General features: G+C 34.8%; 3 protein-coding genes and 1 pseudogene across 7 annotated transcripts; 3 read left to right on the top strand and 1 right to left on the bottom strand.

Annotated features, from left to right (window-relative positions):
- The first annotated feature begins 2,393 nt into the window (after window positions 1–2,393).
- On the top strand, window positions 2,394–4,215 carry LOC110628440 (uncharacterized protein At3g27210). The gene is made up of 3 exons (XM_021775092.2): window positions 2,394–2,828; window positions 3,069–3,146; window positions 3,673–4,215. The coding sequence occupies exons 1-3, from the start codon at window positions 2,654–2,656 to the stop codon at window positions 4,101–4,103; spliced, it is 684 nt and encodes a 227-aa protein (XP_021630784.1). The 5' UTR covers window positions 2,394–2,653; the 3' UTR covers window positions 4,104–4,215.
- A 438-nt stretch (window positions 4,216–4,653) lies between these two features.
- On the bottom strand, window positions 4,654–8,061 carry LOC110628439 (F-box/kelch-repeat protein At1g67480). 3 transcript variants are annotated; one of them, XM_021775089.2, is made up of 4 exons: window positions 7,729–8,061; window positions 6,985–7,061; window positions 6,017–6,882; window positions 4,654–5,499 (listed from the first exon to the last, which is right to left on the bottom strand). In XM_021775089.2, the coding sequence occupies exons 3-4, from the start codon at window positions 6,550–6,552 to the stop codon at window positions 4,872–4,874; spliced, it is 1,164 nt and encodes a 387-aa protein (XP_021630781.1). In that variant the 5' UTR covers window positions 6,553–6,882; window positions 6,985–7,061; window positions 7,729–8,061; the 3' UTR covers window positions 4,654–4,871. The 3 variants fall into 3 exon arrangements, with proteins under 3 accessions (XP_021630781.1, XP_021630780.1, XP_021630782.1); XM_021775088.2 differs by having other exon boundaries at window positions 7,884–8,061; XM_021775090.2 differs by having other exon boundaries at window positions 6,985–7,057; window positions 7,884–8,061.
- A 388-nt stretch (window positions 8,062–8,449) lies between these two features.
- On the top strand, window positions 8,450–9,017 carry LOC110628363 (annotated as a pseudogene).
- Window positions 9,018–15,557: 6,540 nt separating this feature from the next.
- Window positions 15,558–24,434, top strand: LOC110627409 (small ribosomal subunit biogenesis GTPase RsgA 1, mitochondrial). 3 transcript variants are annotated; one of them, XM_043949076.1, is made up of 6 exons: window positions 15,558–16,449; window positions 22,442–22,663; window positions 22,761–22,955; window positions 23,056–23,246; window positions 23,744–23,877; window positions 23,938–24,434. In XM_043949076.1, the coding sequence occupies exons 1-5, from the start codon at window positions 15,751–15,753 to the stop codon at window positions 23,850–23,852; spliced, it is 1,416 nt and encodes a 471-aa protein (XP_043805011.1). In that variant the 5' UTR covers window positions 15,558–15,750; the 3' UTR covers window positions 23,853–23,877; window positions 23,938–24,434. The 3 variants fall into 3 exon arrangements, with proteins under 3 accessions (XP_043805011.1, XP_021629395.1, XP_021629396.1); XM_021773703.2 differs by having other exon boundaries at window positions 23,744–24,434; XM_021773704.2 differs by having other exon boundaries at window positions 23,684–24,434.
- Window positions 24,435–24,978: the final 544 nt, after the last annotated feature.

Here is a 24,978-nt window from a genome sequence, read left to right as displayed (position 1 = left end):
TCTATAGCTATGGTGCTCGCGTGGGACCTGTCAGCATGTATTCGAGAGGAGCATGAATCTTCTCGTGTTGGTGTTTGTACGTGAATCTGTAGTTTAAAGTGACAATGAAAGACAAAGGAAATGGTTTGCTGTTACGGGACTAGATTGGAAGATTTTCTAAATAGCTTAATGCCCCAATTTCATTCCTGGATTTGGGAAAGTTTAATGTAGCTTTTTTTGGGGGGATCTAAATTATAATTTAAGCTTTAACTTAAAATTTAAAAAAGTAAAGAACTTGAGTTTTTTTTTTAAATTGTTAGGCTAGATCAAAACATTAAGAAATCTAACTAGAATTTGTGAACTTGAGTTTCATTTTTATTTTTAAGTTTAATTGAAATTTATGAGCTAATTGTGACTTTGGTTTCTAAATATGTGCCGTGCCCTTGGGAAGAACGCTATTTTGCGTTGAAGCAAAGGCACCGCGTGGTTATTATTTGAATATTAATATAAAAGTATAGGGAGTAATTATAATAAAATTAAAAATATAAATTTTTTTATTAACTCTTATCATATTTTTTTTATTAATTTAATGTTAGCATGAAATTTATTTATTAATGATTGATGGTTAATATTGTTAAGGGATGCGCGTTTTAAAAATATAATTTAATTTGTATTAAAATAATATTTTATAATATTATATTAATAAAAATTTAAAATATATTAACACAACTTCATTATAAAATATTAATTTTAATATAAATTCAACTATAAATTTTAAAGAGAAGAATCGATAGAATTATATTTATTTTTTTTTTATGTTCTCCTTTTTAAATAATAGAATAGAAAAATTATGAAAGTGATGTGAATATAAAATTATGTAAAAATGTATTATCATAAATAAGAAATAGCCACTAGAGTAGTGTGCTTCTGATTAGACAAGAGAGAATGCTTGTAAAAATGTCATTTAAAGTGCCTTTTTATAAGGGGAGACATTTTTATAATTAAAAAAAGTCCTCTCACCTTTCTCTTAAAAATTGCATCATATTATTTCAATTAAAATGAAAAATATTGGGTTTAAATAAATCAATTGAATTAATTTAAAATTTTAATTTAATTTTTTATTTATTTGAATTCATTTTGATTTTTAATTTTAAAATTTTCTATTATTTTAATTTAATCCAATTTTAATAAAAAAAATTAAAAAAATTAAATCAAATCGATAAATGATAATAGTATATTATTTTCAATAATATAAAAAGATTAGATTATATTAAGGTTAAAATATTTTAATTAAAATTTTAAAATATTAAAAATAAAGTGTAAAAAATAAAAAATTTATTAAAAATTTAAACCGATCAAACTGAATTGAATCTAACCAAATCGATTCAATTAGATTCAGATTTTGACTAAAATCGATTCGATTTGATTTTTATAAATATGAAAATTTTAATTTTTGATTTATTCAGTTCGGTTCGATTTTGAACCAAACTGATCGAATGTTCACCCCTAATTTAATCAAACTGAATGCCGACCTAATTTTCATTGTTAATTTTTGTACTGAATTTTTATGAATATATAACTATTCAACTGAATTTTTAAGAATTAAATAGGTAAAAAAATTTTTTTGGAATTTTCAAAAATTAAATAGTTACTTAAAAATTTAATAATAATATTTTATAAAATTTAACGAATATAATGGTTGAACTTTTATAAAAATTAAATTTCAAAAATAATAAAAAAAATTAGATTACTAACAGATTGTTTATATAAGAATTCTAGCAAAATTATATGTTTGGCGCAAAAACAAAAAGGGGGAAAGTGTTGTTGGCATAGTAAGCACACCCAACAGTTGGTGGTAGGAAGTAAAAGCATTACCCTGTTGAGTTGAGTGTTAAAAGGAAATGATACATTTGCGAAATGCAACAACTTGGACTCGGAGACATGAAGGAGAAGGGTGCATCACTGCTTCACTCTCCAACGGTTAATTTGGACCACCTCATCCATATTCGTTACATATTACCATTAGGGACAGGATTTGGTCTTGTATTAGTACTAGGAAAAATAATTTATTCCTTATATTCTTCCTTTGCTTTTCCATAGAGACAAATTTGTTGTTAGATCTACATTTACATGTCAGCAAACAAAATCCACTGAATTGGTAGTTCACTGATTCAATGCTTATCTCAAGTGCAGTAATTTACAAAATCAAATTAAATCCGCAGTCTCATTATCCACTTCTTTGCTTTTGCTCAATCACTGCTCAATAATTTTGGATTTTTTTTTTCTTCAAATGGACAATGATTGAATGAGGCACCCATTCCTAATTCCACTTGATTTAAAGATCAATAGCAGAAATTGCAGAACTAGAGATATCCATTCAAAGCAAAATAATTAAACTGCAGCAAAAAAGAAGTTTTTCTTCTGTGCAGCAGCTGCACTTCTACCAAGTAAAGTCTAGGAAAGGAAAATTTTTCAACAAAACATGGACCCACTTCTGCAAATGCCATTACTTCGCTTTCAAGACCAATCAACTTTCTCTCCAGATTGTAGTTGGAGTGACCAACTTTATCTTCTTCAACCATTAAACCACCATTGCTGATTGCCTCTCTCTCTTACCAGTGAAGATAACACAAGTTCAACTTCTCTGATGGAACCTTAAACTATTGTTACAGACATGGGCAATTGTGTTCCAGCTCAGAAAAGCACCCCCAATTCTCAAGGGAACTGCGTCCGAATTGAATCACCTATTAAAGAAGACAAAGTCAATGGAGGTCTCTCCATGATAGAACTCAACTCCAATCTGCAAGCCTCCTCTCCAATGCCTTGTGAAGGGAGTGTTCGAGAATTGGGTATGATTCTAAGTTACTATCTACACCATTGCACATTTTCAAAGCTCTTTTTACTTGTTGAACTTGAAGCATTGATGGCTTATTGCAGATGTGGGAATTTTGTACTATTTGCAATAATATCTCTTTTAGAAATAAATTGGGTTGTTGTGTTTATATTTTTGCTGATGCTCCTATTGAGATATTTGCAGACCTGTTATTGGATGCATTTGTTTGATTGAAGTATGCCTGTTGCCTATGCAGGTAAGAGCCAGGAAATGTTTTTCGATTCTCAGCCCTGTCTAGAATCTGATATTGAAGATTTCATCAGTGTCAATGGTGGTAAGATCCCAAAAATTTGCCTCTCAAGCATGTTTTCTTTATTGCATTTCTTCCAAGGATTTCTCATACTCTAAAGAAGTCCTCAATGCCAACAAATTTGTCAAAGGTCCTTGATGACAAAGCGTACCCTAAGCTGAAACTTCCCAAGTCGAGAGAGAGAGCCTGCAACAAAGCAAGGGCTGAGAGGATTGAGAGTTTTACTCCAATGCCCAAGTTGAATATCATGTCTGAAGTAGTTGTACAAGAAAATGGAGTTGGTGTTGGAGAATGTAGAAGACTCCCACATCGGTGAGGAAGAGAGGAAAAAGAGAGTGTATAAGTGTGGGGTCGCCAGAAGCTGCATTCCCTCGATAGCCTATTACAAATCCCAGCACACCCACGTGTAGACTTGAATCGGATCCGTCAGATTTGTAGAAAACAACTTTAGGGTTGGATTAGAGTTGATGTTTGGTAGCATCCCAAATTACAGTCTTCTTATAAGTTCTTCAACATTTGGCATTTATGGACTAGTGTTGTATTTGTGCAGATTTTACCCCATTGGGAAGCATTTCCCCACTTTACCACAACAGCTTTATAAAAAATGCTGAGTACGATGAATCTCTTTACATTGGCAGTGCTGAAAATTCAATGCCTGAAACCTCTTCAACTGATACGAGGAAGCAACTAATCGAGTTCTTTCGCGAGAGCTTCAATGGTGATGTTGATAACAATCAAAACTTACAAGACATGACAGAAACCAAGCCTATGGCCTTCTACCTTTCTTCAAAATGCATAAACATAAGTCCTTATGAATCGGTGAATAGCTTTATTTGCAGTAATGGAACAACTCCAGGTGGGTATCCCATCCACACAAAAGAGAAAACAGCACATTCTGCTTGCCTTCCAAATTTGATGCGAAGCCTCAGCTTTAGGGAAAGGAAGAAGAGGCTTAGCCCTGCATACAGTGGTACTCATTAGTCAATAACCAATCTTTTCATTTGTTGTACAAAGCCCCGTGTAAGCATATTCCTGGTCAGCTGACTTGTTTTTCCTTTGCCTGCCGATATTCATGAAGTGATCTTTGCTTACATGTTTCTGAAGATCTTATATCCAACATACGCACACATTCACGGCCACAATATTAAGGACATAAAAATGAGTGATAATCTCCAGAAGCTTCCAAGAACCTACCTCCAGTGCATTTAAATCTCATAAAATAGAAAAAAATACAAGTATTCATTCCAATACAAATTCTCATTTTTTATGAATTTGGTAGGTCAGATTGCAATTCAGCCTATATTCAAATCACATGATTAACGGCTTCCAATGCATGAGTAAAATCTTGTTGCCTACAAAGTGTTGTGTTTAGATTGTTCTAGCTGGAAGATCCTTTAAATGCTTCTTTGTTTATTGTTATCACTCTATAGACCAGGCTCCAAGAATGCATAATTCACTGTGATTTAATGCTTGTGTTGGCCCCTATCCTTTCTTTTCTTTTCTTTTAATAGTGAGCCAAAGATAATAATAATAATAAAAACACTAGAGTAAGCATATCACTGTCTTAATAATTCTGAAACATGTCACAGTTGAGTGGCAAGGAAAGAATGTAGCAAGAGGTTCATGGGCATAGCAACAAGAATGCTCAAACGTCAACAACAAAAGAAACTGAAATCCACAAGTCAATGCAATCCAATGGAAAGTACAGATAAAATAATTGAATCAAAGATATCCAGTAAATGCATCATTTCATGCCTTGATGGTCACAGTGCACAAGCACAACCCAGAAGGCTTTATTTCAGAAGTCTGCCACTCTGAACCTGGGGAAGCATTCGGATCATACAACAGAGTTCGATAACCGGGCACTTCCTCCAGTGAGAACAATAAAAGTTTCCCGTCAAGTATTCCAAACCGAAAACCAATACTTGAGCTCCCAGTCAATGGAACAGGAACCATTTTCCACGAATTGTCCTCTGGGTTGAATATTGCTAGTTTCCGCTGATTCTTCCATTCCATACAAAAGAGCTTTTTTTCCAGCACAGCATGAGCAGTAACCATGACACAACCTTTTTTGATCTCACACCATGTGTGCCTGTCAGGATTATACACATCAACAAATTTTGAATTGCCAATAGTGAAGCTTGACCTTCCTCCCATGACATAAAGCTTTCCCTCGAAGCCACAAGCAAAGCAGCCCCACCTTGGGCGGCGAAGACTCTCTATCAGGGTCCATTTTTCAGTATCAGGATCATACATCTCAGCACTTGAGAGACTATCACCATTTATTCCATAGCCCCCAACAGCATAAATTTTGCCATTAACTTCTGAACATGCAAAATCATAGCGTGCAACATTCATGTTTGACGATTTGCTCCAACTGCAATTACAAAGGCCATGTTGCATAACAAGTGAGAATCTGAAGAACCTAAAGATTAAGAATTGCACTAGATATTGTCAATTGGATAGCAGGCCGGATCAAAACCCTACTCATGAGAAACCCAGACATCAATATTCCTTTTCTAAGGTTAGTTCCAAATACCGAACAATATAGAGGAAAGTAGTTCTTTATTAACTATTCAACAAAAGGATTCTCTGAAAATTGTAAATCTTGCAACTGATTAGTTGGTTAAAGAAGTTGCAAAAACATATCCAAAATTGAATAAAATCAACATCTTAGTGTTGATCTATAAGGAGAATAAGGTTTTTAAAATGGCCATAAAGAATCAAAGATTCACAATAGAAGCATTCTTGTTAGCAAATAGCAATATCCACTAGGCATTACATGAGATTATAACAAGAAAAAATAGATAAGTTTATCAAAGGAAAAAACTGGAAGGTGAGAAAGAAACGCATAGGCACAAACAGAAAAATTCCACTGTTATATGGAACCATACCTATTTAGGCAAGAATCATATTGATAAACATCTGCAGAGGCAGAGCCAGTCCGAGTCCCATCAATAACTGAATAGCCAGCAATGACAAGGAGCTTTCCGTTTAGAACAACTACCCCAAAGCCAGCCTTCACAGGTCCAGGCATCGGTGGAAGAAGTTGACGTCTGTGTCCCGAGCAATCCAATACTTCCCAGTGGCTTTCCTTTCCTTCAGAATCCATAGTTAGGACATATAGCCATTCCTCAAGCAACCCAGCCAACTTTCGCACCACAAGGAATTCTTTGCTTCTAATAATTGATCTCCATTTCTTGCAGACAGCCCCCATAACCGGGAAATAGGGACGGGGAACAAGTGCGAGACAGTACTTTGCCACATCATCAGGCAGCCCAGGTAGAATGGGGGCGTCAATATCATCAGCAACCTGAGAAGCTAATAGTAGGTTGCTCTTTGAACGAGTTGACTTCTCTTGGGTGAATGAAGTGGAGAAAGACATATTAGTCTCCATCAATCTACTCTTGCGACTCACAAAACCCGGCATTTTCAGGAAATCGAGAGAGATGTAGATGATAACTGTATTTGATCTGCTATATCTCTCTAGAATGTATGATACTTATCAAATGACAGATGTTTGATTAAAGAAATTCGTGATAACCATCACCTATAGGAATTTTACAAGACCAAGGCATAAAAGATGTTGCAGATCGAATTGCTTGAGCAGTAAATGCTGAGGTTCTTCTGTGTCTTGTCCAGTCTGATTCATATTCCATGCCAGAAATTTTTCTCTTAAAGTAGTTTCTTTTGGTTGTTTTATTCAGGTTGCTCCGTAAGCCTCTGAAATAATCTCTTGCTTCACACATAGCCCAAATTTCTACACACAGTAGTATTAAATTAACACAAATGCTAAAATTACCAATACTTAACCATCAAAAGCCTCATCCAACACTCCCTGCTAACACACACACACACATACCAGTCAAGGCCATAGAAGTTAGCAAGTCTCAGCCCCCAGTGACTTCCATCTTTATTTTAGTTGTAGTTGATATCTAGCTGCCCAATAACATCAAAGGAACAAAAGTTAATTCTAAAATAGAACAAACATGAACTTCACCCCCATCTCCAACCCCCACCCCAGGGGAAAAAAAATAAACTTGTTTTTCCCCACATAAGAATAGGAGAGCTAACCGAAAATTTTGAGCCTTTATAAGACAACAATTTGCATGAATTTATTTAAAAGGAAAAAAAAAAGTTCCTTGTCCAGAACCCACAAAAAATAAGTTCAGGTAACAGGATCTAAAACCAGTAAACAATTCACCAAATGCAATAATGAAAAACTTACAGCAAAAAAATCCAAATCAGAGCATGAAAAATGGTAGATCTTGCACAAAAGGATCGAACTCAAAACTACAAGAAGAACAACGGAGAAATCGTCCAAGCAAAACAGAAGCATCCAAGCTCAATAGAGCTAAAACAGCTTTGACAAATGCAAATCAAAGAAAACCCGTATAAGATTTGAAACTGAAGAATTAACTTACGAACAGAGAAATCCCAGTAATTAAAAAAACAAAAAAGATCTACAATTTATATACCAACAATATATTAGAAGCTGGAAACAACGTCAAAAAATGTAATCATTTGGCCTTCATAACTTTAAGACGGGAAAGAAGACATTGAGGAAAAAACAACAACTGACACAAGCAATAAACAAAAAACCCACCTAAAAACCGGCGAGAAAAGGAAAATATTTCTGGAAACAGGAAGAGTTGTATCTGGTCCCAGAGAAAACAAATATTGAAGGAGGAAATGCCGGTAGATCTAAGCTTGTCAATGAGAAAAAATTCTAGAAAACAGAGTGATTAAGAGAGGATTTACCTGAAAAAGCAAAATGAAATTAGGCAGAAGAGGGTATGGCTCCGGGCGGAGAGAGAGAGAGATGGTGTTAGAGAAGCGTGAAATGAGGATGGGTAGATAAAAGAGAGAAATATGGCAGGCTTTAGGATAAAACAGACAAGGAGGAACCAGGTCAGGATCAGATTTCTCCACACCCGATAATGAAGGAAAGAGACAACCGTGTCGTGTTATAGCGTAATATTAATGGATTATATAATAATGGATAATTTTCTCGTTTCATCACGTAAATAATATCTAATAGAAAATATTTAACATAATAAATATTTTTATTTTTGTATTTTGATGATCTAATACTTAAGTTTATCACTTTCTCATCCATATGAATTTATAGTCTTTTCGTCAAAAATAACCGTTTAGTCAAAGGGTCAAAAGTGATAGATAATTTTTTTTATAAAAAATACCCTTAATGAAATTGTTAAAATTCTTCTCAATCTCAAATCCCTCCATCCTTCTTTTCCCTTATATTTTCTTTATTTCTTCCCTCCATTCTTCTTTTCCCTCATATCTTTTTTATTTCTTTCCTCTATCATTCTTCTTCCTCATATATTCTCTATTTCTTTTATCCTCTCCACACATCTCTCTTTCTTCTCTTTCCTCTCAATCATCTCCCCTCTCTTCTTTTCTCTCCTTTTCTCCAACTTCCTTTACATACCTACATTTTCAAGGTGCTTCTCTGTCTCGACCTTCACTGTCAAGGCTAGTGCCGAAAAGAAGAAGATCCTTATAGTTAACACAAACAGCGGTGATCATGCAGTTATTGGATTCTTTTTTACGAAAGAGCTTTTGGATTCTGGCCATGAGGTTACTATCATGACGGTTCATGATCAAAATTCTGACAGAATGAAGAAGCCGCCATTCAGCAAATTCTCAATGAGTTATAGAAATCATTAAATAATTCTTAAAATTTCCATGGGAACTTGATTTCTTTTATCATTTTCTTTCTGATTTGAGAAATTGTATGTGCGGGATGGCAGACAGTGTGGAAAGACCTAGCAAAAGTTAGAAGCTGTGGAAGGAGCAACCTTTGATGTGGTGTTAGATAATAATAGCAAGGATCTTGATGCTGTGAGATTTGTCAACATTTATGCGACTTAAATCCATTATTAATATAAACAACCAATCATAACCAACCTTTACAAGCAGGCATGTAGTGCATTGGTCCAAGAACAAAATTGATGATGTTTTGTTCTAAACAGGGATTGTCCGAAAAATGCCAGTGCCCATTTCTGGATCTCGAATGCAACTACCTAATATTGCTCATGTTAGAGACTTGTCCTCAATGATTACAGCAACTATTGATAACCCAGAAGCTGCAAGTAACAAAATATTAAATTGCATAAGTGACCGTGCTGTGACTCTAAATGAAATGACCAAACTTTGTATACAAGCTGCAAGATTATCGGTTGAAATTATATACTATGATCCAAAAACTGTTGGAGTTGATGTAAAGAAAACTTTTCCTTTCTGAAAAGAAATAGAAAAAATACGGAGGAGAAGAAAGATGGAGGGATTTCATGTTGAAATAGATTTTAATAATTTCATTAAGGGCATTTTTGATAAAAAAATCTCACCTCTCACCTTTAACTCTTTGACTAATGGGTTATTTCTGATGGAAAGACTACAAATTCAAACCGTGAAAAATTTAAGTGTTGAGTCGTCAAGATAGATATACAAAAGTGTTAATTACGTTAAATCTTATAAATTAAAAAATAATTTTTCTTTATCTAAAATAAATAAGAGACTCAATTTAAATTTATTAAATAAATTATATATAATTTTAACTATTAAATTAAGCTAAATTAAAGGAGGGCTAGACTTAACGTTCTAGAAAATTTATCTTTGATTTCATGTATATAAAAAAACTCTTGTAAGTCTACTCATTACCGGTCTTTTTTCACAGTTTTATTTTTTTTCAATATATATTATATTGAAAAAAAAAATCAATTGATTCGCAGGGTGATAGAAATTTGAGCTAGACCACTAGTTATATATATATTATAATGATACTGTGCAGGATAATTTATACAAAATAATAACTAATAACAAACATTATTCAATTTGTGGAATAATTTTTTTTAATGTAATTGATTTTGGATGAGAGTTGAATTCAACATTTAGAGACAATTAACTTATTAATTTTAATTTGAAGAATAGATTTTAATGATATATAATACATTTTATTTTTAAATAATATATTTAAAATACATGAACAAAAAATTAATTTTTTTTTCACTATAAATAATTATATACAGATAATAAGGAAGTGATCACAAATGAGTTTGCATATCAGATTCTCTTTGCTGGCCCAGGATTTTTATTTTTATTTTTCTATTTTTAGTTATTTTTCCTTATCAGAATATTCCATCACATAATTATGATGGAAGTGGGAAGGTGGTGGAGAGGAATGGCACAGCTTAAAAGCTTAATCGGATAGATGCATGATTGGTAAGTAATTAAAGGCATGCTTCTTTTTTTTTTTTAATTCTTAATATATACTTTTTAATATTTAATAAATACAATTGTTAGTTAACGATTTTAAATATAAATGTAAATACTATAATATAAAACTAAAAAATTAATAAACTTTAATCAAATAAATTATTATTTAATATTTTTTAATCAAACTAACCATTTCAACATTTTATTTAAATAATACATCATTTATTCTCCTGTATTATTTTTATATACTTACTAATTTTCATTTATTAAATAATTGAATTTATTTATCAAATTTTTATTTATTTCTGATTCCATAGCATGGAATAATCCATTCACACAAATTATAAAATATGTTAAATTTTTTTTAAATAAAAATTGAGAATTGAAAAAAGTAAAATTTGATATCTTTTAAATTTATTTAAATATACTTATCATTAAATTAAGTCTGCCAATACATAAAATGTGCTAATTTTATAAACTGAATACGAAGGTTACCAAATGTTTCTCTAGCCAGGACGGCAATTGGTATTCTTTCTAGAAAGAATAAATTCTTCTAGCATAAAGCCATCAAAACTGATGGATTTGGACATGCGATAAATTGAACAAGCAGAAATAATCTCAGCAGTCCAGTCACCTCCAAGCAAATATGTGTGTGGTGATTATAACCAGTGGAGACCAGACCATACACTTGCATGTTCAGCATCATGGATGTCACGTGTGTGGTTTAAGGATCAATCCTGCAACGCCGGACCTCAGATTTATACTCCTTTTGCAGATTTTGAATGAAGTTCTATGGCTGGACGCCATTGATCTCCTGCTCGTGGACGGATGCGTTTTGCTCTCACAAATTGTGGTGGTGATGTTATGAGGTATATATGACCTTTGATATTCTCGGCTGTTCTTGTCAACATCAATATCAAATATCAATGTCAGTGTATATATTCGATTCTAATTACAAAAATAAGCCAAATTTTTTTTAGTTTAATAATTTAGTGAAACGTTTTTTTAGCAGAATTAGTTAAATATATTATAAAAAATATAGTCATATTGCTTAATTTTTTTATTAAAAAATAAAATTTTACTACAAAGTTAGTTTGGTAATTCTATTTTTTCTTAATAGAAGGTAAAAAAGAACATGATGAGAAAGGTAACATTGCAAATATCTTTGAGCGAAATTCAACGAGGATGATAATGTCAATCACGAGATTAAAGGTGCACTTTAATTCACTTTTTTTTTTTTCAATATTATCCTGATGGAGGTGGCGTTGAACGCAATATTTGTAATTTAAAAAAAAAAAAAAAATTTTTTATCAATAAAATTTTTTTTTTTTTATATATAAGGATGTATTATTCATAGTGTATAATTTTACATTTTTAATGGAATTGTGACAATTTTAGATTTTGATATAAAGTATTTTTTATTGTTATTTAATTTGTCAATGGTGGTGGGTCTAACTAAAGCTGTGGTGGTGGTTACCTCGCTGGGTCAAGGGTGGAGTCGGATTGAAGTTGACGGCGGGATGGGCTACTTGAATCTTCTGGGACCCGCAAGGTTGGGCAGATGTGAATGGAGGATTTGGTCAGCTTATAATAAAGGGACTATTTTAATCGAATTTTGGATTAAAAATAATTATTTTTATTTATGAAATCAGCCATTTACATGAAATTGTTTATAATTTCAATTTATTAGTATTATAAAAAATTGTTATAAATTTAATTAACCTCATCCAAATCAAGTTCAATGAAGAGGAAAAATTAAATTAAATTAAATTTACGTTAATTTTCAGTTAATAAAATTGTTTTATTTGATTCTAAACTCGGTCTTTAATCATAGCTAATAGCTTAAAATTTTGGCTTTATTATATAAAAGTTAAAGTTTCATAAGCTTAATAATATTTAATAGTTTAATGGAATATTGACCATTTTAATTAATAAAAACATTAATGTTTTGAGGAAAAAAGTTCAAAATTAAAAAAAAAATTCAAACCATGAAATTAATTAATTAGAAGTTGAGTTTAACAAAAGGAAAAGCTTGAATTTTTTTCATCATTTTGGCTTATTAATAGATTTTTTTTTTCAACAACAAGCAAGATATAGCATGATAATGAATGTTTTCCAGACTACAAAAAGAATTAAAATAATTGTATTATATTTATAACTTCCAACTTTGAAGATTTGATAAAGAATTCAGCGTCACAAAATTGATTGATTTTTATTTGTTTTTTCTTTTTTTTAGGTTAAAAGCATTGGCTGCTGCATTACGCAACTTAAAAGAATTAATATATGAAACATGGCCTTCCATCCACGAATGGCTGATACTATCCCACATCGGTTGTCCATTAGAGAAGATAAAGGGTCGAGCCTGCCCACTATTTTTAATTTAATTAAGAATTATACTAATGCACGAATTAGTCATATGACTCTAAGAGAATATCTGCGTGTGAATACGAAATCTTAATTTTGTCCTTTTTTTTTATATATACTAAATAATTTAGGTGATTTTGAAATCTTAAATAAAATATTACTGCCATTAAGTTTTAGTGTAAAAGGTGGAAAAAAAAAACTATAATAAGAATGCAAAACTAAACGTAACAATTCTAAAATTTAAGGAAAACTAATTTTAGTTGAGTTTTTAAATAATACATACAATTTAATGATTTTTATAATATATAAATTAACTTTTAACATAATTCGTCTGTCCAATACATTAAAAATTCATTTGATTTATTTAGATTTTATTTAGTTAGATAATTTAAAATTTTAAAAAATATTAAAATTATATTTATTTAGTAAATATTTTTAAAAAATTTTTAAATTATTAAAGTATTTTCTTATTTTGATGAAGTGGAAATAACTTATTTTTTCTAATTTAATTAAATTATTTTTTAAAAAGTGAAATTATTAAGAATTGAACAATTTCAACTAAATAAGATTTTAGAGTTTAAATTTTGTAATTTTAAATTAATAATTAGTTATTCAATTTAATATTTATATTTTATTTTAAAAAATCAAACTGATTATACAATAGTAATTCGAAGTTTGTTGGCCAAATCTACTTATCAAATCACAATTTTAACTAAATTTTTCATGCGTTACATTTTGAGGATAATTTTACATTTAGAAAAATTTTACATATTTGTGTAATTAAAAATTAGAAAAGTATATTTTTATATAATAAATTATTAATTTATTTATTTATCAATGTAGAAACATTATTTTAAATGATGAAACTGGAAAAAAAAACATTATTTTTGATTTTTCAAATTTTTACAAACAAGTATTGATTTTAGAATTTGATTTGCTGGGTTTCAGTTTTGCTCGACTCCAGATGAAGTTCGGAAGATGGCGTCGATCCAGCTTGTGGTGCTTGGGATGGTCGCGCTGGTTTCGATATCTCCTCTTTCTAGGGTTTCAGCAAGGATTAGGGCTTGGCTTTTGGGCTGGGTAGTTGAAGTTATATGCATCTCTCATGTCTTAGATCTCTGGGTCTGCTTGTACGGGCTTTGTTTGACTAAATCCTGTTAGTGACTAATGGATTGCGGTGTTTGCCTATAACAATGCAAGAGCTGCTTTGTCGACGACTAACAACGGAATTATAAGGCGGCTTATGAATGCAGTTAAACGCTAAATCTCGTGGCCTCTCTTTGGAATAAAAAATTTAGTAATAATTTAATTTAATTAATTTTTTCAATAATTATTTTATTTGAAAATATTTTTTGAATTTAATAAAAAAATTTTTAATAAAATTAAATTTTATAAAAATTTATTTAAATTTTTTCTTTAAAATAAATTATACTAAATAAATGATTAATGAATTTTGAAAAATATATAGACATTTTAAATTAAACTGTTATCATTTAAAATTTTTAAAAATTAAGCTTTGTGAGAATTACTACTATAGTAGTCAACTCTTGCTCCATTTTTTTTAAGTAGCCATACAATACAATGCATTTCTATATAGGTAATAAAAAAACTATGAATTCAAATCACACAAAAAGCATGCCCTATTTGATTTTTTCAGGAAAAGTCATACTCACTGTGTATTGGATACATGGTACACCTGGTCTGGTCTATGCTATTTTGCCTTAAAACTGAAATATGACACGGTTACGACTGGTAGCAACTGCTGTGTGTTAAGGTTCTAGAATAGTAGTGGAACTAAAATGTAATTTTTTCAACATGAAATTTTTCAGAAACAAGATGGGTAGAAATTAGTATAAAAGAGTAGTATCAAAAGTGTTATGTCAATTCTTTATAATTCATTTTCATGTATTTATTAAGGGGGGTGTCACTTCAGACATATTGATGTCTCCTCCTGCCACAGTTCAACTTGTTCTAATAGCCTCCTTACAAAGAATACCTCGTCAAATGGAAAGGCCTCAGCATCGAAGAAACCAGTTGGGAGAAAGAGTCAAACCTCCAATAACATTCCCAGAAGATTGAAGAGTTCCGTCAAACTCAGTCGACGAGGACGTCGACCGTTTAAGTGGGGAGAGTGTTAGGGTTCTAAAATAGTAGAGGGATTAAAATGTAATTTTTCCAACATGAGATTTTTCAGAAACAAGATGGATAGAAATTAGTATAAAAGAGTAGTATCAAAAGTGTTATGTCAATTCCTTATAATTCATTTTCATGTATTTATTAAGGGGGTGTCACCTCAGACATATTGATGTCTCATCCTGCCACAGTTCAACTTGTCCTAATGGCTCTTTAGGATGGAGTGACTAGTTGGCCACCAGTGTGGACTGGGCCCAGCTGGCCACCAGTGTGGACTGGGCCCAGCTGGCCACCAGTGTGGACTGGGCCCAGCTGGCCACCGTAGGCCTATCGAGTCCCTGTGTTGTGCCTCCACCCTTATAGGCGTTCCCCTGTCTGCAAGTGGTGTGAGGACCTTTATGCTGAGTTGTGTAATGACTATTTTGCCCCTGTAATGAAATGTGTAGCCCTTTTATTAAAGATCTGTGCCTACATGTGATACTTTGGATTGCTTATGCCTTTATGCTTGTTGAATATTAATATTTACTCGATATGTATTTATCTTACTCGCTTTAATAACTTTTTAGCCTCTTGACTAACCGATTTATTTCTTTGTGCAGATTAAAATGTAGATACATTGGCTGATTTGTCTTGATATTGTTCAAGTAAATGCCAACGGTCCAACTGTCCAACTGAGAACCAAAGCCTGGGCCCGTGACACTGTGCACCCTGCCAGTCACCGGCTGCGAGTCTCTAACAATTTTCGGAATTCGTCTCACCCCAAGACGGTACCGGCTTCCTCTGCTGCTTTCCAGTAGGAAAATGCTCGACTAGTAACTTTATCCGAGTGAGAGAAACCGTCTCTCACTCGTAATAGTAATTTCTGTCACCTTTCTATTTCTCGCTACTACAGATGCCGATCGCTTCAATCTCTCTGTTCCTCCACCGAAACTCCTCCGTCAACAACTTCGTCCGCCGCATTACCACCTTTTGCCACCTCCCGGTCGACGCAGCTAACCAACATCAACAGAAGAACCCTAACAATGTCTCCAGAAAACCCCAACCGTACAAGAATGTCCTCGGAACCAAACATACATTCAAGGAATATTCCTCCCTGGCGCCTGTACTCTCTCTGGAGGATAAACCTCGCCTGTCCGATTCCCAAGCTATCGGTATTGTCGCTGCCGCCCAAGCTAACTTCATGCGTGTGATCGTCCAATTACTCCCTTCCTACTCTGAGCTTTCTAGTACCTTCCAGAAGAGCGAAGATCGAGCTTCTAGTATTCTCTCCAAGAGTAAAATTGGTGTTGAGTTGCTGTGTGTGGTGAAGGCAGTGTTGAAGAAGATAAAGAGAAGAGTACTGGTTGGAGACAAGGTAGTGGTGGGGTCCATAGATTGGGGGGATCGAAGGGGCATGATCGAGAATGTGTTTCAACGGAATTCGGAGATTTTGTACCCTCCGTTGGCTAATGTGGATCGCTTGTTGGTGCTTTTCTCTATGGAGCAGCCGAAGATTCAGCCTTTCACGCTCACGAGGTTTCTTGTCGAGGCTGAATCCGCTGGCATACCATTGACGCTCGTTTTAAATAAATCGGAGCTTGTAGATGAACAGGTTAGCATTTGCAGTGCTCTTAATAGATTTGCCAGTCCTGTTTCTGCATCATGGTTAGTTACGCTTTAAGCTATTGTCAATCGATTTGGATGCATATATACTTCTTATTAATTATTATAAGATCACTGGATTTTAAAAATTTACTAGTTTGTCCTTATAGTCAGTTATTTTTACCAACTCTTTAAAACTTACATGAAAGAAATCATCAGCCTTCTTCGATTTATATATTGTTTAGTTCTAATAATTTTATTTCATATAATTTTAAATAGGGAAAATTACTTTGTAGTCCCTCAGGTTTAACGTAATTAACACTTCTGTCCCTCTATTTTGGCGACCCAACACTTAAGTACCTCACTTTCTCTTCTGTCCAATTTCGCAGTCCTTCCGTTCAAAATAGCCGTTTGGGACACGTGAATTGACAAAATTAACCCTCTTCTTCTTCTTCTTCTTCTTCTTCTTCTTCTTCTTCTTCTTCTTCTTCTTCTTCTTCTTCTTCTTCTTCTTCCTACCCAGCAACTTCTTCTTCTTCTTCTTCTTCTTCTTCTTTCTTCTTCTTCCTCCTACCCAGCAACTTTTTCTTCTTCTTCTTCTTCCTACCCAGCAAATCTTTCTTCTTCTTCTTCTTCTTTTTCTTCTTCCTACCCAGCAACTTTTTCTTCTTCTTCTTACCCAGCAACTTCTTCTTCTTCTTCTTCTTCTTCTTCTTCTTCTTCTTCTGCAACGGGAGAAAGCATGAAAAAGAAAAAAAAAAAAAGGAATTTCACATTAAGAGAAGGGTATTTCTGGAAAAAATTATCACCTCTCACTTTTGACTCTTTGACCAAACGGTTTAAATGAACGGAAGGACTACGAAATTGGACGGAAGAGAAAGTGAGGGACTTAAGTGTTGGGTTGCCAAAATAGAGGGACAGAAGTGTTAATTACGTTAAACCTGAGGGACTAAGAAGTAATTTTCCCTTTTAAATATTTATTTTATTTAGTTATTTTAACCTGTTATTTTGAAATAGGGACAAATCAATAAATTTTCTTAAAACTTCAAAAGGAACTAATAGTAATTCTTTGTTTTTTCCCATCAAAATGTGTAGTTTTGGACGCTTCAGCTGGGAATGATATGTAGTATGAATATTTGGCAAGTAACTTTTGAGAATTATGCTAATGTCGGATGGTGGGTGCTTGCGAGGTCAATAATGTTGTTACCTGCCTTGCTTTAAATTGCTTATGAAAAATAGATTAATATCCGAGGAGATATGAGCTTGTTTCTTTAGGCACCTTTTGTTGATGTTTACAGTTGCTAGCAGCAGCATATAATGGCAGGACCTTGTCTTAGTTTGTGAGGAACAGGAGGCAGAACTATTTTCAAGAGATGGGGGTGTTTGCAGGGAGGAGAAATGGAGGATAGCTATACCTTTTGTATCTCATCCAGTAGATTATGAAAAGAAAAGTAATGTTGTTACTTGCCTGAGTCCTGAACTGTACATGATAAGAGACTCACACACACAATTTTTTTTTTCTTTTTTTACACACAAAATGACAAAATGAAGTTATGCTTTTAGTAGTAGTTTGGAAAATCTGTGTTACTGTCCTTGCCTTAGTTGGTGATCACCATGGTGGCAAAACTACATGGATCATGTCCTATAGATGATTTCTACAAGTTTTCTTATGAATCTACTTTTGATACAGGACTATTTAGACTCCGTCAGGAGTTGTAACCAATATCGTTTGGTTAAGACGAAATAAGAGAAAAGATATGCTAAAAGACAAAAAAAGTCTTATTGAAATTTCTTAAAAATTGGAAAGTGAGTTCCTAATAGCCAAGCGAGGCTATTTATAATAGAAATAAAATCCTAATATGCAAAAATAATCCTAATCCTAATAAGAGTCTAAAATCCTAATAGCCAAGGGAGGCTATTTACAATAGAAATAAAATCCTAATATGCAAAATTAATCCTAATCCTAATAGGAGTCTAAAATCCTAATAGGAGTCTAAAATCCTAATAGCCAAGGGAGGCTATTTACAATAGAAATAAAATCCTAATATGCAAAAATAATCCTAATCCTAATAGGAGTCTAACTGTTCCATATCATTCCCTTCCACTTGTAAAGAACTCGACCTCGAGTTGTCTTCAGCAGGATAATACTGAAATAGATCCGCCATGTTAAACGTCTTGGAAATTTTCATCTCATGTGGAAGGTCAAGAACATAGGCATTGTCATTAATCTTCTGAATGATCCGGAATAGACCAATCTTCTTGGCGTCAAGCTTTTTCTGTCCTCCACCACGCTCATTGAAGGATTTGAAACGCCTATGTTTATCAGCTGTAGCTTTATATTTATCATTGGCTTCCGTAAGGCATTGTTGTACTTGCTTTAAAACATCCATGTGCTGCTTTGCCAGGTTGCTTGCTGCAAGACGGTTGTGATAACCTGTGGAAAGTGCGATAAGATCAACTGTATGCGCTGGGACTTTCCTGTACACAACAACAAATGGTGACATCTTTGTGGAGCTGTGAATCGCACTGTTGTAAGCAAATTCTGCTTGGGCAAGAGCAAGATCCCAAGCAGTTTTCTTGTTACTGCAGATGCAGCGTAGAAGACTGCCAAGCGTGCGGTTTACCACTTCAGTTTGGGGGTGAGCAGCACTGCTGTATCGAAGTTCAGTCCCGAAGCGTTTCCATAAAGTCACCCAGAAGTGAGCTAGAAACTTCACATCTCTGTCAGAAGTAATGGTTTTGGGGACACCATGTAAGCAAATAATCTCCTGGAAAAACAGTTTTGCTACATGGGAAGTATCATTAGTTTTCTTGCAGGGAATGAAATGCGCCATTTTAGAGAACCTGTCAACAACAACAAAAATGGAATCAGATCCACGTTGAGTACGTGGAAGACCAAGAACAAAATCCATTGACAAGTCCTCCCAAAGATGGGCTGGAATAGACAGTGGAGTGTATAAGCCTGTATTCTGCGAATGTCCCTTCTGAGTTTGACACACTGGGCACTTCTGAACCATTCGACCTGTATCCTTTTTTAATTGAGGCCAGTAAAAACGTTCCTCCAACCCAGCAATAGTCTTGTCACGCCCCAAATGACCACTCAAACCTCCTCCATGGATCTCGCGAATCAACTTCTCCCGCAAGGAAGATCGAAGGATGCATAACCTGTTATCCTTAAAAAGAAAGTCATCATGTATCAAGAACCCATCAGTAGGCTGGTGAGTCTGGACTCTAGCCCATAAATCAGCAAAATCATCATCTGTAGCATACAAATCCTTCAGGAATTCAAAATCTACAACCTCCTGATTAACTGTAATCAACAGAGCAGCCCTCCTACTCAAAGCATCTGCCACCTTATAACTATGGCCAACCTTATGTTTGATGACATAATGAAAGGCTCTAAAGTAAGCTGCCCATCGGGCATGCATCTTATTCACATGTTTTTGAGTTTTAAAATGGATCAGAGACTGATGATCTGTGTGAATAATAAATTCTCGTCCCATCAAATACTGCTCCCAAGTTTTAAAAGCCCGGAATACTGCATATAGTTCCTGCTTATAAGTAGACCACTTCTTTCTAGCTTCATTCAGTTTCTCACTAAAGAAGGCAATAGGCCTTTTAGACTGTGACAATACTCCTCCAATCCCAACTCCACAAGCATCACATTCAATCTCAAACAGTTTATCAAAATCAGGTAGAGCAAGAATAGGGGTAGAAGTAAGCTTATCTTTAATCTCTTCAAAGCTCTTGTTGGCAGCTTCAGTCCATACAAATTTCTGCACTCTCTCTTTCTTCAAGCAATCTGTGATAGGGGCAACGATGCTGCTGAAATTTCTGATAAACCATCGGTAGAAAGTGGCAAGGCCATGAAAGCTGCGAACTTCAGAAATAGTTTTGGGGATGGGCCAATTCCGTATTGCTTCTACCTTCGTCTCATCAACATGTATCCCTTCTGCACTAACAACGAATCCCAGGAACAGAACGCGCTCTGTCATATAGATGCACTTCTTAAGATTAATAATCAACTCACTTTCTTGTAGGGCCGTCATGACTTGACGGAGATGCTGAAGATGTTCTTCCTCACTGCGACTAAATATCAAAATGTCATCAAAATAAACAACCACAAATTTGCGTAAGAAAGGACGCAAAACCTGGTTCATGAGTCGCATAAAAGTGCTAGGTGCATTTGTTAAACCAAAAGGCATAACCAGCCACTCATACAAGCCTTCCTTAGTCTTGAAGGCAGTCTTCCATTCATCTTCCTCCTTGATCCGAACTTGGTGATAGCCACTTTTGAGGTCGATTTTAGAAAAGACTTTAGCCCTGGATAGCTGATCTAGCATGTCATCTAATCGTGGGATAGGAAATCGATATTGAACTGTAATTTTGTTGATGGCCCTGCTATCCACGCACATTCTCCAAGTCCCATCTTTCTTTGAAACTAATAGGGCAGGTACTCCGCAGGGGCTAATGCTCTCCCGAATATGCCCCTTCTTTAGTAATTATTCCACCTGTTCTTGGAGGATTTCACTCTCCTTTGGACTCATCTTGTAATGAGGTAGATTCAGTAATTTTGATCCAGGAATGAGATCAATCTGATGTTGGATATCTCGCAGGGGTGGAAGCTTTGATGATTCCTCCACTATCTTAGGAAACTCCTTTAACAACTCTTTGACGGGCGGTGGTAAAGATGGTGCATCCTCCATTGTACCTTTTGCTCTCACCAATAAAGCTAGTGTGCCTCTAGATTTCTCAACTGCGCCTGATAGCTTCTGCACTCCCGTAGAAACAGCAACAGTATGCTTCCCTTCCGCCTTAGAATGTTTCGCAGAATCGGAAGGCAAGATAGTAATCTTCTTTTGATTCCACGTGAACATGTATGAATTCTTCTTCCCTTTATGCAAAGCATCAACGTCGAATTACCAAGGGCGACCTAGCAAAATTCCACAGCAATCCATATCCACAACATCACAATTAACAGGTTCAGTATAAGATTTACCGATCGAGATAGGCACGCTGCAGATTCTGTTGACCTCAATTGTCGGCCCTTCCTTAATCCATCCGACTTTGTATGGTGAGGGGTGAGGCTGTGTAGGCAACTGTAATTTTTCCACCAACTGCTTAGCTATCAGATTCTCACAACTGCAGCTATCTATAATTAGCCTGCAAATTGCCTCTCCTACTCGACACTTGGCCTGGAAAATCTTCCTCCTTTGCGTCTCATCCTCCTGTTTAGTTGAGCATAAGATTTTCTTCACTACATAGGTGACTGCCTTTCCTTTATTGTCGACCACAAGATTGGCGGCCACAGGATTGGCGATTGGTTGGGGATGTGCGGTGGCGGCGGGTTGGTGGATTCCCTGCTGCAAGGTCAATTGTCCGATCATCTCCCTCAATTCTGCCAAAGATGCCTCAATCGCAGCAAGTCGCGCTTCTTGGTTATCTGCCATGGTCGAACTTCGCTCTGATACCAATCTGATACAGGACTATTTAGACTCCGTCAGGAGTTGTAACCAATATCGTTTGGTTAAGATGAAATAAGAGAAAAGATAGGCTAAAAAACGAAAAAAGTCTTATTGAAATTTCTTAAAAATTGGAAAGTGAGTTCCTAATAGCCAAGAGAGGCTATTTATAATAGAAATAAAATCCTAATATGTAAAAATAATCTTAATCCTAATAGGAGTCTAAAATCCTAATAGCCAAGGGAGACTATTTACAATATAAATAAAATCCTAATATGCAAAATTAATCCTAATCCTAATAGGAGTCTAAAATCCTAATAGCCAAGGGAAGTTATTTACAATAGAAATAAAATCCTAATATGCAAAAATAATTCTAATCCTAATAGGAGTCTAACTGTTCCATATCAACTTTTATTGTGCATATTACTTGCATTGCTTCATAATCTCTCTTAACCACAGAAATCATATCCAATGACAACTGGTTCCGTTTCCACTCCCAATTCTGTTCTGTTGATTGTGAATTATGTTTGGCTTGTGTAGACATTGGTTTTGTGGAAATATAGACTGCGGAGCTGGGGCTATGAACCAGTGTTTTGTAGTGTTGAGTCCAAGCGAGGACTTGATTCTCTTGCATTGAGTCTGAGGAATAAAACTACAGTTGTTATGGGTCCTAGTGGAGTTGGGAAATCTCGCCTGATTAATGCTCTGAGAAACAATCCCCGTGCTTATGATGCTGCAGGAGTGGATAATTTGTTTGACTCTGTAGGTTTGATGTCTCTGCTTTTCATCTTTATTCTTCTTTGTTTTCTTTTGTGTCTGATGTGTCGCACGGTTTCTTTTGTTCATGTGCTTTTACCAGAAACTAGGAAGCAAGAGGTTTGAGGAACAACGTGTTGCGGAAGTTTCAACAAGAAGTGGCAGAGGGAAGCATACCACTTGTAATGTTTCTTTGCTTCCACTATCTGGAGGAGGGTATCTTGTTGATACTCCTGGGTTTAGCCAGCCTAGTTTGCTTAAAGTAACAAAGCAATCTCTCGCACAGGCATTCCCTGAGGTGTGAGTTGTCATCTGAATTGAAATCAGAGGCACAGTTTGAACTATTTAACTGAAGTTTACTGGTTTGCAGCTCATTTCAACTGATATCTTTGCTTCAGATCCAGAAAATCCTTAGAGCTAGTGGATGCAAGTGTGCATTCAATGACTGCTTACATGTTGGTGAACCTGGATGCACTGTGAAAAGGAATTGGGAAAGATATTCGTTTTATTTTCAACTCGTTGATGAGATCAGAATCTGGGAGGAATTTCAATCGAGGACTTTTGGAACCAAAAAAGAGGCTGATGTGAGGTATGTCAACGGCTTTATCTTGAATGCTTCCCTCTTATAGCAAATTTCGTAGGGTTTCTAGTTTCAGACAGTCTTCTTTAGTGGATATTGTTTATAATGAGCTTCTTAACGTACAAATATTAGAGTAATGATTGAAAATTAGTTGTTTTATTACCTTGATTTTCTTAGACATAACGTTCACCACCTTGATATAATGGAAAAATAGTGTCTGATAATGTGATTATCATGAGAGTAGAAATTAGCTGCTGCCATGAGATTCCATATGTGGCAGAACACTTAATAACTGCTTTGACTGCTTTGTAGTCGTGTCTTGCCTGTCTTTCCTATGATTCCAAGAACTTATATTTGATTATCATAAGGCCTTTCATCCCAGATTAAACTGGATTAACGCCACTACTTAAGTTTCTAATCCATGTGTTTAGTTGTCATTAGAACAGGTTCCCAACTTTGCGGATACTCCGGGTATGATCACCGAATTATGAATTGCCACGCTGCAGGTACAAGGCTGGAGACATGGGTGTCCAGCAAGCAGAACCTCGTTTGGATCCCAAGAAGCATAGAACAGCGTCTCGCAAAAGGATCAACCAATCAATAATAGATGAGTAGGATGAAGTAGATGATGAGGACAACTTACTAGTGGAGGAAAGTGATCCCATCTTGACTCGGGGGGGCACCAAGGAATGAAAATCAGTAGGAATCTTTAACAATGACGGAGTACATGGTAAACGGGTAGTAGTTTGACCCGCTTGCTCATCACACGGATTGAGCTCAATTTGTGAAGATCACAATCCTAGACTAATCAGCATTGCTTTAAACCGAGTGCCATTTCCACGATTAGCAACTAACAAGAATGATGCTATGTCATGCTTGATTGTTAATACAGAAGTTGTGCCCGTAAGGTTGATTTTGCACAAACAGGCTGCACATCTAAGGAACTGGATAATTGAATTGCAATCTCTGCTAGTATAACAGAATTAGTTCTGTGAACACTATCGGGTCCTTAGGAGACGGCGCGCGTTTCTGTCTGTTTTGTCATTAAACGAACCTATTTTTCTTTTATGGGAGCGTTGCTCCTACGGTTTAAGATCAATATTGTCTAATAGCATATACCTTGAAACTTTTCTTATCAACAATAGCTACACCTTAGCAACGTTTTGTGGCCTATAAGAAAGACAAGGTCCTCGCTAGTATACCCTTTGTCATTGATGATATCTCAAGATCAGATCATGCAGATGAAGCAAAAATAGCATGTCTCCTTGGTAGATATTCTGGAGAATTCAAATACAACAAACAGCAATAAAAATTTTTTTCCCCTCACCTATTGGCTGTGGCTGTGCAAAGTCTTAAACCATTTTAAATACCCACAACCCCACTTCGAATATTTCAGGAAAACCACCTAACAAGATTGGTGTATTTAACAAGAGTATGAAACATACACAACCTGATTCAAACAACACTTGTTCCCTGGGAATTACTTGACCTACATTTAGGCGCACTCATTATTCACATAGTATTCCCATAAAATTTTCAACAAACATGGACCATGAGGCCCATGACCTTGAAAGTTGTTGCACCAGGGTAAGAGACTGCCAGGAACTTTGAAACATGGATATAATCTACAGGCGCTCCAACCCAAGTGAAAAATTGCAGAGAAAAGTTTGGAAGCTCACAAGCACTTCATTTTGAAATATGAACTAAATATCAATTCTAGCCATCACTTTGGGAAACACCA

This window comes from Manihot esculenta, chromosome 12 (assembly GCF_001659605.2).
Source record: "Manihot esculenta cultivar AM560-2 chromosome 12, M.esculenta_v8, whole genome shotgun sequence".
Lineage (NCBI taxonomy): Eukaryota > Viridiplantae > Streptophyta > Magnoliopsida > Malpighiales > Euphorbiaceae > Manihot > Manihot esculenta.
This window is presented reverse-complemented; position numbering and strand designations above follow the sequence as displayed.